The following is a 12,800-nucleotide window of genomic DNA, read 5'->3' as shown; positions in this document are numbered from 1 at the left end:
ATTATTACCTCGGCCAATGATTTCTTGGTCAAGATGTTATAGAATTGCTTATGATATTCTCCTTGTTTACTCAAGGCAATGGATTCCTTGTTGACGAAACCTACCTCCATGCATATGCAACTAGAGCCACTATCTGCAAGTATCCATTCTAGGTATGAACGAATACCTAAAGCATAAGCAATCCCAATTACATATTCATAAGACAACTCTGTCACCTCAGGTTTGAGGATTAGTTACACCATAATAACTTAATAATGAATCACTGATTTAAGTAAATCATCCGTGTGATTCATTATTTCTTCAAGTCATATTTAGTCCACTCGTCTCACAAGTGACCCATAATGATTGACTTAGTAACTCATATTAATTGGCATCAGACTCCCTATCATATATATATTAGTATCTCATATTAATCATAGGGTTAAACGCATTATGTTACTCTTTCGAATAAAAATGTCCAATATTTAATCCTACAACTAAAAACTATTTTATTATATTTATTCTAAAGATCATCCTTCACTCATATTCTCAACTCTTGAGAATGGAGTCTTTAATAAATATTATTGAACTCATTCAATAATTGTATTACTATAAAAATAAATAATAGACAACTGCCATTAATAAAATAATATTCATTACATAATAATATAACAATATATGAACTAAAAAGCAAACGTCCAGTTGGCATTTAGGACATACATCTAACATAGGGCATCATAATAATGATTCTCTTCGTGAGAAACAAGATTCCATTCTTTATATGTGTTATAGTATAGATTGTAATATGGAGTAAAACCCCATTCATAAGGAACATTCAGATTATGCCATACTATTACAGGTGCAAATTCCAAGACTTAAGAACTGGCAATGTATTTTTTTTAAAAAGAAAAATTTCTAGATACTAATGACATTCTTTAGGATGAGTTCCACTAGGTATATGCCAAAAATATGTTTGGTGGAAATTTTACTGAGCGTACCAATGTATGTAGGTATACGAATTGTTATAATTAATGCGCCTTAAATTGACTTCTAAATCAGATTCTTTGTTTTTCTAAGCTCCCTTGACAGTTTGCTTAGGTCCTCAATGTGATACCATAAGACTTAAATGAATATCAATAAATATTTATAAAGGTATAAACTAATTTGAATAACTTGTATTTAAAATTGCTGAAAATCTGATTGAACAACTGAGTGTTTGAAATAAACATAAATAGAAGATAATAATTGAAAGAAATAGTTTGCTAAAAATTAAAGCTTTGAAAAATGTTTCCTGGGAGTTTGTATTAAATAATTTTGATTTTGTGCAGTATAATTATTGCGTTTGATTATTGATGCTGGCCTATTGGATCCCTTCCTCTGCTTGATGTTTGCTTTTTATAAGGATCTCCAAGTTTCATTTTACTTGGAGATATGTTTATGTGCTCTGTACATATAAAGCTTCATTGTCTCATTTATTTGGAGTTGAAGTACAAAAATGTGGTAACTTGGATATAACCATTGCATAACTTCTTTTACATTTTTTTAACGTGCTAAATTCTTTAACTGTTTACTTTAATTATTAACTAATTAATTAATTAATTTAGATAAAATAATTACAGACCAAAATATTTGAATAACCTATAATTCGAACAATTGGTTAAAATAATTAGATTTAACTCAAAATAATAATAATAAATAAATAGTAACTATTTATCATTTTTTGAGAAATAATTTATTTTATTCATTAAATTAATCATATTTATTACATCAAAACAGAAAATTAATATATTTTAATTTATTTTGTTTCTAATTCTTTTCTTTTCATTAATACTACCAAACATTTCTTTAAAATTAAAAATATTCAGTAATTGATTTTTATGATTATTGTTGGTATAACGGTAATTGATTGATCCTATAAAAGTAATGTATTAATAAATCAATCAATCTACATATATTCGTTAAAAAGAATTAAATTATCAATTCATATAAATTATATTTTTAAAGTTAATTTAATCACATATTATATCTATCATGGTGTTTATATTATTACATATATAAGAAAGATTAAATAAAATAAAAATATTAAATTTTAATACAAAACATTATAAAAAAAAGATTGTACTACTTCAAAAACATTAGATGAAGTCTTATTATTTTAGGATTATAGTAGGTTACAATATTTATTTGTAATATTAAAAAAAAAGTTAACTAAAATCAATAAAAATATGGTACATAAAAATTTAATTCATATAATTGAAAAATCATTTATTTTTATCTTATTAACTTTTACGATTGAACATCTTCTCAAAGGAAGAATTTACAATTGAATATAAAGAGTTTTATTTAGCATTATTAGACATTAATTTATAAATATATATTTTTATATTTAGTTCCATCAAATATTAACAATTCATTACAAATATCTTAATATAGAATGATTTTTAAATTTAAGTTTGTTATGGCAAAAAAGTAATAATTATCTAATGGATTATATATTTTTGATTTTTTTATGTTTAATAAATTAAATATGCATGATATATATTTTTAATTAATTAATATTTTTTTTCCAAAATTCAAAAATATTTGTCATTTTTATATATAATATTTTAGTATAGCAGAAATTTAAAATAAAAATAATTAAAAGTGAAAATTGATTTGTAGTTTTTTTTAATAAAAGCATTTTGTAGTTGATCAAATTCTAATTTTAGTAATTTTTAAATAATATTAATATTAAGAAAAAGAATTTGCTATTTATTTTATATATTATTGTAGGTACAAATAACTGTGACATTGTTATTGTATGCCACCAAATGAATTGCAGAAGAAACAGTTTGAATCAAAAATATCAATCTGGCGGGAACTGATTCAGTATCACATAAATCTAATATCATATATATTTTAAATTATTAAATTTAATAAATTTAATTATAATCGTTTGATGAAAAATTTATTAATAGAATAATATATTATTTTTAATAATTATATGCATTATAAATATAAAATTTAATAAGTTTATATTTTATTTCACTGATTATATAAATTTTTAAGAAAAAATTAACCATTTTACTTTTATTAAAAATCTGATTTTTATAACACCGTCTGTTATGTGACACTCATTAATGATCCAAACCCGACAACTCCGAGAATTGGCACTCAAGGAGACATTAAGAGACCGAACTTGCAGTTGTCAGCCATGACGTTTAACCTCAATTATCCACGTTTTAATCTTGCAAGGATCATGGGAATTCATAGAAAAAAGTTACAGTCTTCTTGAAAAATGAAAGATAAAGAAATTACAGAACATATTCATCCTCTTCATTGGTCTTAAAGGCAAAAATTCACTTGAAGCATAAGAGAGGGATGAATCTGAGCTCACCCACAAGAGATCTTGCCATTTAAGTTAAGCCTCGAGTATTCATAGTAAAGGAAAAGCATTTATATTAATATTTCTGTTTGGAAAGGAGAGTACATGAATTCTTCACCAAAATTATCATAACAGGAAAAAGAAACTGTAAGCAGCTCATGCAATTGAGGCACTTACGTGAAGTGCCACTAGGGAAGCATAAAAACCATTGCTGATACTGATCAAAGTCTCGTGTTTTCCTTTCTCTACAATAACACCATTTTTAACCACTGCAATAACATCTGCATTCTGGATCGTAGATAATCGATGGGCTACAACAACTGTCGTCCTGTTCTGCATTACTCTGTCTAATGCATCTTGAACCACTCTCTCAGATTCGGCATCCAGGGCACTGGTTGCCTCATCCAGTAGCAGTATCTTTGGTGTTTTCACTATAGCCCGAGCAATGGCTACCCTTTGCTTCTGTCCCCCCGACAGTTGGACTCCTCGTTCACCTACGAGAGTATCATACCCCTGCATTTGCCATTATTATAAAACAAGAAGACTGAGTCACAACAAGCATCTAAAGAAGAACTGATTAGATAATATTTCAATTCCTATGTATGCATGTATAAGCCTTATTAGAATTTACATGACTTAGTTGCTAGCTTGACTGTATTATGTTCCAACCTGTTGTAAACTACTAATGAACTCGTGTGAATTGGCCAACTCTGATGCAGCTAAGATTTCTGCCTCAGATGCATTTCCATCCTTTCCATATGCAATGTTGGCACGGATTGTATCGTTAAACAATACTGGTTCTTGGCTCACAAGCCCCATCTGCTGTCTCAACCACTTGAGTTGGAGCCTTTGAATTTCAACTCCATCCAGTGTTATATGTCCAGAATCAGGATCATAAAATCTTTGTAACAATGAGATGGCAGTTGATTTCCCGCTTCCACTTTCACCAACTAGAGCCACAGTCTGAATGAAAATTCCCCAAATAATTTCAAAGTTGCACTGAATTGTTAGATAGAATGAAACAAGAATGATTTATTTTCGGCTTGTGCTAATTTCTTGCAATAAGTAGAATACAGAATAGGACTAATTACCTTGCCAGAATGAATAGACAAGCTCAGATCTTGGAAAATTTGAATATCCGGCCTAGATGGATACCTAAAGCTTACATGACGAAACTCAATTTCTCCTTTCACATTTTCTAATGTCATTCCTGATTCATCACTAGGATCTATCTTTGATTTTCTATCTAAAATTGAGAAAACGGAAGCAACAGCGCTCTTGGCCTTGGAGGAATCAGGAGCAAAGGAGCTTGATTGAGAAATTCCCATAGTAGCCATGGTTAAAGCAAAGAAAACCTGCCAAGCAGACCGTGAAATAAGCATCATCAAAACATGAGCAATATTTAGGAGGCCTGAACTCTGTGCCATGGAAAATCTTTAAAAACGAGGAAGATATACCCACTTGAAAAACATCTGAGAATGTTGTTTTCCCATGCTTGACAAGTTGAGCTCCTGCATAGAAACTAGTTGCATAGACAGAAAACAGCAAGAAGAATGATACTCCAAATCCTATTCCACTGATGAGCCCTTGCCTTATTCCTGTCTTTAGAGGACCTTCACATTTCTTTCTGTACAGTTGCATCACCTTTTCTTCAGCACAGAAAGAGGCAACAGTTCTTATACTACCAACTGCATCATTTGCAACTTGGCTTGCTTCCTCATACATCATCTGCAAATAGTTAGATTATTCTTGATGAATAATTTTTTATTATGACAAATTAATCAAGAACATTAGCACCTTGATTGATAATTTTTTGCTTATTCCTTTTATCATAAAACTTACAAGCTTACTACATAAGAAAACTGCAAGAAAAAATGCTTACTTTTGCATCTGCGCTGAACCCTCTCAAGAACTTTAATTGAACATAAGCATTGAGTCCTGTGAGAGGAACTATTACAAGAATAATGAAAGCCAGTTGCCAACTTGAAGTGAACGCAATGATCAGACCTGCTACTGCTGATGCAATATTTTGAACCATCTGAGCAAGTGAATCTCCAACCAGAGAACGCACTGCTGCTGCATCTGCTGAAAGTCTAGCACCAATTGCACCACTTGAATGCTCAGGCACATCGAACCAACCAACCTCCATATGAACCACCTTATCAAAACACATTGATCTGATCCGCTGGATCAACTTAGACCCAGCCACAGCAAAAAAGTATAATTGTGCAATACATGCCAAAGATGAGACAACGGCGACTATCACAAAGATGATTGCCCAGAACTTCGAATCCTTCCTCAATTCATGAGGCGGTTTAAAAAACGATTCAATCACTCTAGAAATTAGTATACCAAAAAGAGGAAATACCACACCATTAATAATTGCAGCTATGGATCCAGCTATAAGCACTGGAATCTCAGGCTTATTGAGATATGCGAGGCGGCGAATCGGGACCTCTGGAGTTTGGTTATTTTGTGGAGACACTTCTGGTTCTGCCAGTGAATTTTCAGAGACATTAAGTCCTGTGGTTAAACCAAAAGAAACTGACAACGAATGACGATGGCTATTTCCAAGTCTAGATGATGCCCGACTAATGGACCGTCGCAATGAATTTCTTTGACTAGACAATGATTCCAAAGAAATCTCTGGTCTTTTATGTTCATCTACAGCTTCTTCTGAATCTTCATTTACTTCTTGTAACCTTATAAGCTGAGAGTATGCTCCATCAGGATACGCAAGTAGTTCTGAATGTGAACCTAATCAATCAATAAACATAATAGAGCTGAATCATATGCTCATCTCTTTCAAAACCAAACTAACAGTAGCAGTTACCGTGTCAAAATATGTATACTGTTTAACATGTAATCATTGTGATGAATTTTTAAAAATCAAACGGAGCATCTTGCATAAATACATGTATGGATAAATGAAATAACTAGATAACCCATTTACTATGCCCTGTTCATATAAGATACCTTGCTCAACTATATTTCCACGGTGAATGACAGCAATCACATCAGCATTTCTAATCGTAGTCAGACGATGGGCAACAATGACTGTTGTTCTGTTGACCATAATCCTATCTAGTGCCTCCTGAACTATTCTTTCAGATTCTGCATCAAGTGCGCTAGTAGCTTCATCCAAAAGTAAGATTCGTGGATCTTTCAGGATAGCTCTCGCTATTGCAATTCTCTGTTTCTGTCCACCAGACAGCTGTGTTCCATGCTCACCAACCATTGTATCTAGACCCTGAATTGGAAATTCAAAGGACCAAATTCAGCGAACAATGCATATGATCCGGAACATGAAAATTGTTCATGCACAAAATGAACAAGTTAGAACCTGAGGCAGTTTATCAATGAATTTAGCAGCGTTGGCAAGTTCAGCTGCAGCTCTTATCTCTTCAGTGGTTGCTCCATCTTTTCCATATGCAATATTATCCCTAATGCTGGATGTAAATAACACAGGCTCTTGGCTGACGAGTCCAATTTTTTCCCGAATCCACTTTAGCTGATACTCTTTGAGGTTGATGCCATCTATGAGAACTTCACCACCTTGGGGATCATAAAACCGCTCTATTAGACTGATCACTGTTGATTTCCCACTTCCACTTTGTCCAACCAAAGCAGCAGTCATGCCATTTGGGATAGAAAGAGAGAAACCACTAAATATTTGCTCATCCGGTCTAGCTGGATAACTGAAATATACTTCCCTTAACTCTATACTTCCATGGATGTCATCTGATATCTTTCCACTCATATCATACGCATCTATCTCTGGCTTTCTACCAATGGTCTCGAACATCTTATAAGCTGCAGCTTGTCCAGCAGCAAATGCAGTCATGGAGGGAGATGCTTGCCCTAGGGACCTGAAGCGTCCATGTAGAAATGCAAACGGTCAATAAATGATAAATCATCAAAGAAAGTTTAGATTACTTGCATTCATATTGAGTTTATGTTTTGTTTTGTGTATTTCTGTCCTGGAAGTATGTGTTTCTGATTCACAGAGGAACTCACGTAGAACCAGTCAACACAGCAATGATTACATTAATCACTTCGCCACCCGTGTATCCTTTTTCCAGTATCATCTTTCCTCCAAACCATATTGCCAAAGCATAACTACAGAACAGGATAAGCATAAATAGGCCCAGTCCCAATCCAGTAATTAAGCCCTCATGAGCACCTGAGTGGTAAGCAGCAAGAAGGAACTTCTCGTAATTCCGTATGGCTTGCTTCTCCCCCGTAAATGATGCAACCTGAATAATAATTGAACAATGAAAATGATGCAACCTGAATAATAATTGAACAATGAGCATACTTTTCCAGGCATGATTTTGATACTAACTATTCTTGACATACCGTTCTGATTGAACCAATAGTCTGCTCAACTACAGTTGCTGCTTTTGCATAAGCATTTTGTCCACGAGATGCTATCTTAGCTATCATAATAGACATAGCTGCACCAGCTAGAACAAGCAGGGGCAGAGAGGACAACATGACAAGAGTAAGAAGCCACCCTTTGACAAATGCTATTACAAATCCTCCAAGGAATGTAGATACGAGCTGCAGAAATTTCCCAACCTGAAAAATAGCAGACAAAACTATTTAACTACAGGAAAGCATGGGCAAGATAACAGATTCTGAGCACCTCTGTCCTTAATTAGGAGGTCCATTACTTCTTAAGAAGTAATGTATAGTACCTTCTCTCCCATTGCATCTTGTATAAGAACAGTGTCCCCAGACATTCTACCAATGACCTCTCCAGTGTTTGTTTCCTTATCAAAGAAAGCAATATCTTGTCTTAATATAGTCTTCAAATATAAACCCCTTATTCTTGCAGCCTGTCTCTCCCCTGTGACCATCCAACAAACCACCTCTGAAACAACAAACAGAGTTTTCTCAGTCCACTTACTTGATAGACTACAGTTCCCTGTGCATGAGATGGTATTAGCATTATATAGTGTTTTACTTACGGAGAAATGAGGCCACAGAAGATCCTATTCCCAAGTAGACAAATTTCAGAGACACCTAAAGTTTTTCCAGGCAACAAATCATAAGCAACATTTTTCCATTTAAAGTTGAAAACAACTACAGTTGAAAGAATATAAATTAAGTTCCGCAACTAACTCCCACAAAAAATAGTAATAGGTGCATTTTCATCTTCTTTGCTATAAATATCTACATTTCTTCCAAATATGAATCTTTACTAGAGTTAGATCAGTTCATACTTAAAGCTTGTACTAAAGATGTTTACCTTGGAAACTACATCCACAACATCTTGGTTATTCTGGTTATTTCCAAAAGCATCAATTGTATCCCCAAGAAATATTGTCATCAAGGGCATACTTAATCCATTCCCAAGAGCACCAATAGTGCCAATGATCATCAAAACAATATCAACAGAGTCTGCAAATGAAAAGAGCTTGTGGAATGGAACTGAGTTTGTTTTCTCTTCTCCTTTGCTCTTCTCTATTTCTTGTGGGTGCCCATTTGCTCTGGCGCTTTTATCCTTTTCTTCCAGGCCTTTTGATGTGCTAGTCTCATGAGTACTTGTATCACTGTGTATGCCATTTTCCACGGCCATTGCACGCAGTTTAAGATAATAATCTGATAGTTTGTCTACTACTCTTGGAACTTATTGTGCTTACTTTGCAGCTGCAAACAAGTAGCGGTTCAATCCCTTAACTCTCTAATCAAGATTACAACAGCATAACCAATTTGAAATAAGCTGTATTAAAGGTGGAAACATAAAAGATACATATTTAAATTATTCCAATTGTTGTTGAAAAAGAAAAATCAGAGGATTGACTTTCTATCACTTTCTTGAGTTGAACTGCAGTAGCCATTAAGAAATAAAAGAGGATAAAACTGCTCAATTTTGTGTGTGTATTCCAAGAAATCAAGTACCATACAATTTATTCTAATGCCAATATTTCAACAGATTCAGTGAAAATTAGTTAGGAATTGATATCCCCACAAGTGAGAGGTAACAACGGTCTTAGTTTTCAGTAGGGGTTCAAAGGATTAGTGTTTAAAGGTTGTAAAAGCATTAGTCCGTTATAGGTGTCTTACGGGGGTATATAAGTGTCGATTATTTGCGTGATGCTGGTGGTCCTAGGTATAAGGAGAAACGTGCTCCAGTGTTCTAGGGGTAGTCCCTTGAGGTTATAAGGCGTAATAGGTCCCTTGTTGTGTGTTTACTAAGCTAGTTCCAAGTTTGTGGGTGTAGACGAGTTCTTAACTACCTTAGGGATTCGCCTCTTGGCGAGTCTCCATCATCACAACTTATCAATATTCCAATAACTTCAGTGAAAATCAGTTTGTAGAAATCTGAGTGAAGGCTAAACTATATGCATTAAGGCTCTTAACTCTTTTACATGAAGATGAACCTCAGGAATTAATTTCCACATGTGCCACCCAAATTTGTTGCAGTATACTTTATATCTTACCATTTCTTTAACTGCATGTATATAGTAGAGAATATGCTCGGTTCTGTTATTGATGGGGACAAACCTGTGCAGCCTCATACTCATATAATCTAAATGAAATTTATTAATTATCATAACACAATCACACTATATAACAGAAAAAACACAAGTGAGCAAAAAGCCAGGCCCATTTTCCTTTCTGAAAAGAAAAGGGACTGATGGGCAACTAATCTCTTACCAAAGAAGTGAAGGATCCTTGACCTTGTTCCTCCCTGTGGATGCATATTGCTTTTAAGCAGTTTGTAGTTTAGATATAGGCGTTTCATTGCTTATAGAGCAAGAATTTAGGATAGTGACCGGCATATGTTGAACAAATTAGACAAAGGCGTGGACTATCCTCTTAGTAAACAAAACCCAGTATTATTTATTATTTTCTGAACAAAGATTTAATTGATCCGTATCTTGGAGGAAAGGGCAACATTGATTCTTCACAAAAATTGATTAGAATATTGAATACAAAGGAAATGAAATTGACTAAATAAAGAAAAAAACATATGCTTTCATCATACAGGTTATCCAAAAACGCTATAGAAAGCAGCTTTTAGTTATTTTATATGAAATTCTTGGTGCAGAATATGCAGTTTGAACCAGTTCAATTAACTAGTTTCAGGTAAACGAAATAATTAAAAAGGACACAGGCAAAATAGTCAAACAGAGATCTAAATCCGCACAATTTGCGTCGTAGATAAGTATCTAAATCTAGCCAACATTGTACTACAAATGCAAAGCTAATTGAATTAGTCAAAAAACTATAACCTAAGCTTAATTAATCAACTTGTTGCTTAGTAAGTAAGTTTGTGACATTAGCAGACTTTGGAAGAAAGATATCCAATTGGAGCAGAGGACCACAGAATGATTGACCAAAAGGTTTAGCTATTTTTCCAATTCTCAAAAACCCTTCAGTTCCAATAAAACATGGATCCCTCAGTCGACATCATTCAAACCCTGGACACGCACGTTGGTAAAGCTATCCATCCCCTTTTAGCTTCTTACACCACCTGCAAATAACTGATTATGGTGGCACTTTAGGCAAGAATATTGTCTCCCGCCATTGATGAGACAAAGAACATCCCTCCCCAATCCTAATAGGACCTCATTTTTCCTTAATGGTAGCCCGTTGAAGAGAAATGACGTAGTTGTTACAAAATGGAAAAGTATTTCCTAGCGTCATCTGGAGAACAGTAACAGAAGAAACTTTTCAATTGGCAGGCATAATTAATTATTCCAGCCACTACACTGTGTGCGGTCTCGTTAAGCATTCTTTGAAATGAGAAGAATAAAAGGTCGACCTATTCCTTCCGCCGCTAAAAGAAAAAAAGACAAAAAAAAACCTATATAATTAGAAACGAATTTAAGGCGTGGCAGGATATTACGAATTACAAGTTTTCGCCTAAACATTTTGGCGGCAGAAGAATAAAAGGTCGACCTATCCCTCAACTTGTCTCGCTTGATCAAATAAGTCGAATTTTAACTTTTCTATCAAATAGGCCCACAATTTGTCTTTTTGAATCATTTAAACTCAATCTAAGCTGAAATGCACGTGTTAGTCACATATATAAATAAATTATTTTAAGATAATGGCTTTTATTTGTCTTATTTATATTTAATGATTATATTTTAAAATAAATAATGAATATTATAAAAAAAGTAACAGTAAAATTTAAATTAAAAATTCTTAAACAGCAATAACACATGAAACTATAAAATCAAATTGATAATGTTTTCATCATCTATAAGCCCTAAAGGTTCATTGCGTCAATTGCAGGATACTTCGCATCTTGAAGTCGCACAAGGGCCAAGAAGAAATTAATTACCTTCCTTGCAACCTTTCACTGTTCGCTATCACCACCATTACCCTATCATTGTTACTTCACCTACCACTGTTGTTAAATGCATCTGTTAACACAAATAAATAAACACCTTTAAGACTACCTCAGAAACAATTACCTTTCTCATCAAAAATTTAAACCAAAATAAGAACAGATGCACACTGTCTACCATCACTACTACCCTTCCACCACAACTACCATCTCCATCATCATCCTTCAACTCTTCCATCAAATATAACACCCACCATCTTCACTACATTAATCCAATTCACCAATGCCATTTTTTATTCAAACACATCAAACATCTATGTGACTTCTCACTTTTAATCAAACCCATAAAAGCAATTACCTCAAATCAACCAAAGTAAACTCTAATCGATAAAGAATTCTCAAGAAATAAACAAGACACCGTATCTTCTACCATTAAATACATTCAACAAAAACTCACCCATCAGTTGTTGATCTTATTTTTTCATTTTTTGTTGGTTCATCAATAAATAAACAAAAAATTCTAATAAGATTTCAGATTTAGATAAAGATGATCAGTAAAGAAAATCAATACTAGACTGTGAAAAAGAAAAGGAGAGAGCTTTTTCTTTTTATTGAAGAAAGAAGCTCTATTCTTAAAAAGCTTTATTCATTAATGTTTTCTTTCTTGAGCAATGCAGCGTGTTTGTGTGAGAGAGAGTAAGAAATTATAAAGTATTAGGTTCACTCTCTTTTTCTCAAGTCTTCGATACACACGCGCGCAATTCAACTCAAAATTAGGTTTAAATAACTCAAAAAGGACAAGTTGTGGGCTTATTTGCTGAGAAAGTTGAGATTCAACCAATTTGGCCAAGTGGCACAAGTTGAAGGGCCAAAATGACTCTTTATCCCTTAAAAAAATCACGACGAAGGACATGTTGCACAAGTATAACTACGTATAAGTATTGATACTGTCGCCTAAAAGCAGCAATGGAATCTTAGATCGAAGATGCAGTGCACTCTGTTAAAGAATCTGTTACAACTGATTCACAAGAAGTTGTTGGCAAACTGTTGAGATAATGTTGCTTAGCTGTTTTATAGATATTTATTTATTATGAATTTTTTTATATATTTTCTGTTTATAATTTAAAATTTAAAGTAGATCAAATGTTG

At 33.4% G+C, this 12,800-nt stretch overlaps 1 protein-coding gene across 2 annotated transcripts; it reads right to left on the bottom strand.

Moving 5' to 3' along the window:
• Positions 1 to 3,393: 3,393 nt before the first annotated feature.
• LOC8265878 (ABC transporter B family member 11) lies at positions 3,394 to 10,165 on the bottom strand. 2 transcript variants are annotated; one of them, XM_002515139.3, is made up of 13 exons: positions 10,010 to 10,165; positions 8,598 to 8,998; positions 8,317 to 8,371; positions 8,044 to 8,219; positions 7,703 to 7,924; positions 7,361 to 7,599; positions 6,687 to 7,212; positions 6,320 to 6,593; positions 5,226 to 6,100; positions 4,805 to 5,071; positions 4,435 to 4,698; positions 4,013 to 4,306; positions 3,394 to 3,856 (listed from the first exon to the last, which is right to left on the bottom strand). In XM_002515139.3, the coding sequence occupies exons 2-13, from the start codon at positions 8,925 to 8,927 to the stop codon at positions 3,500 to 3,502; spliced, it is 3,879 nt and encodes a 1,292-aa protein (XP_002515185.1). In that variant the 5' UTR covers positions 8,928 to 8,998; positions 10,010 to 10,165; the 3' UTR covers positions 3,394 to 3,499. The 2 variants fall into 2 exon arrangements, with proteins under 2 accessions (XP_002515185.1, XP_048226411.1); XM_048370454.1 differs by lacking the exon at positions 10,010 to 10,165 and adding an exon at positions 9,793 to 9,981.
• Between the last annotated feature and the right edge of the window lie 2,635 nt (positions 10,166 to 12,800).

This window comes from Ricinus communis, chromosome 1 (assembly GCF_019578655.1).
Source record: "Ricinus communis isolate WT05 ecotype wild-type chromosome 1, ASM1957865v1, whole genome shotgun sequence".
Taxonomy (NCBI): domain Eukaryota; kingdom Viridiplantae; phylum Streptophyta; class Magnoliopsida; order Malpighiales; family Euphorbiaceae; genus Ricinus; species Ricinus communis.
This window is presented reverse-complemented; position numbering and strand designations above follow the sequence as displayed.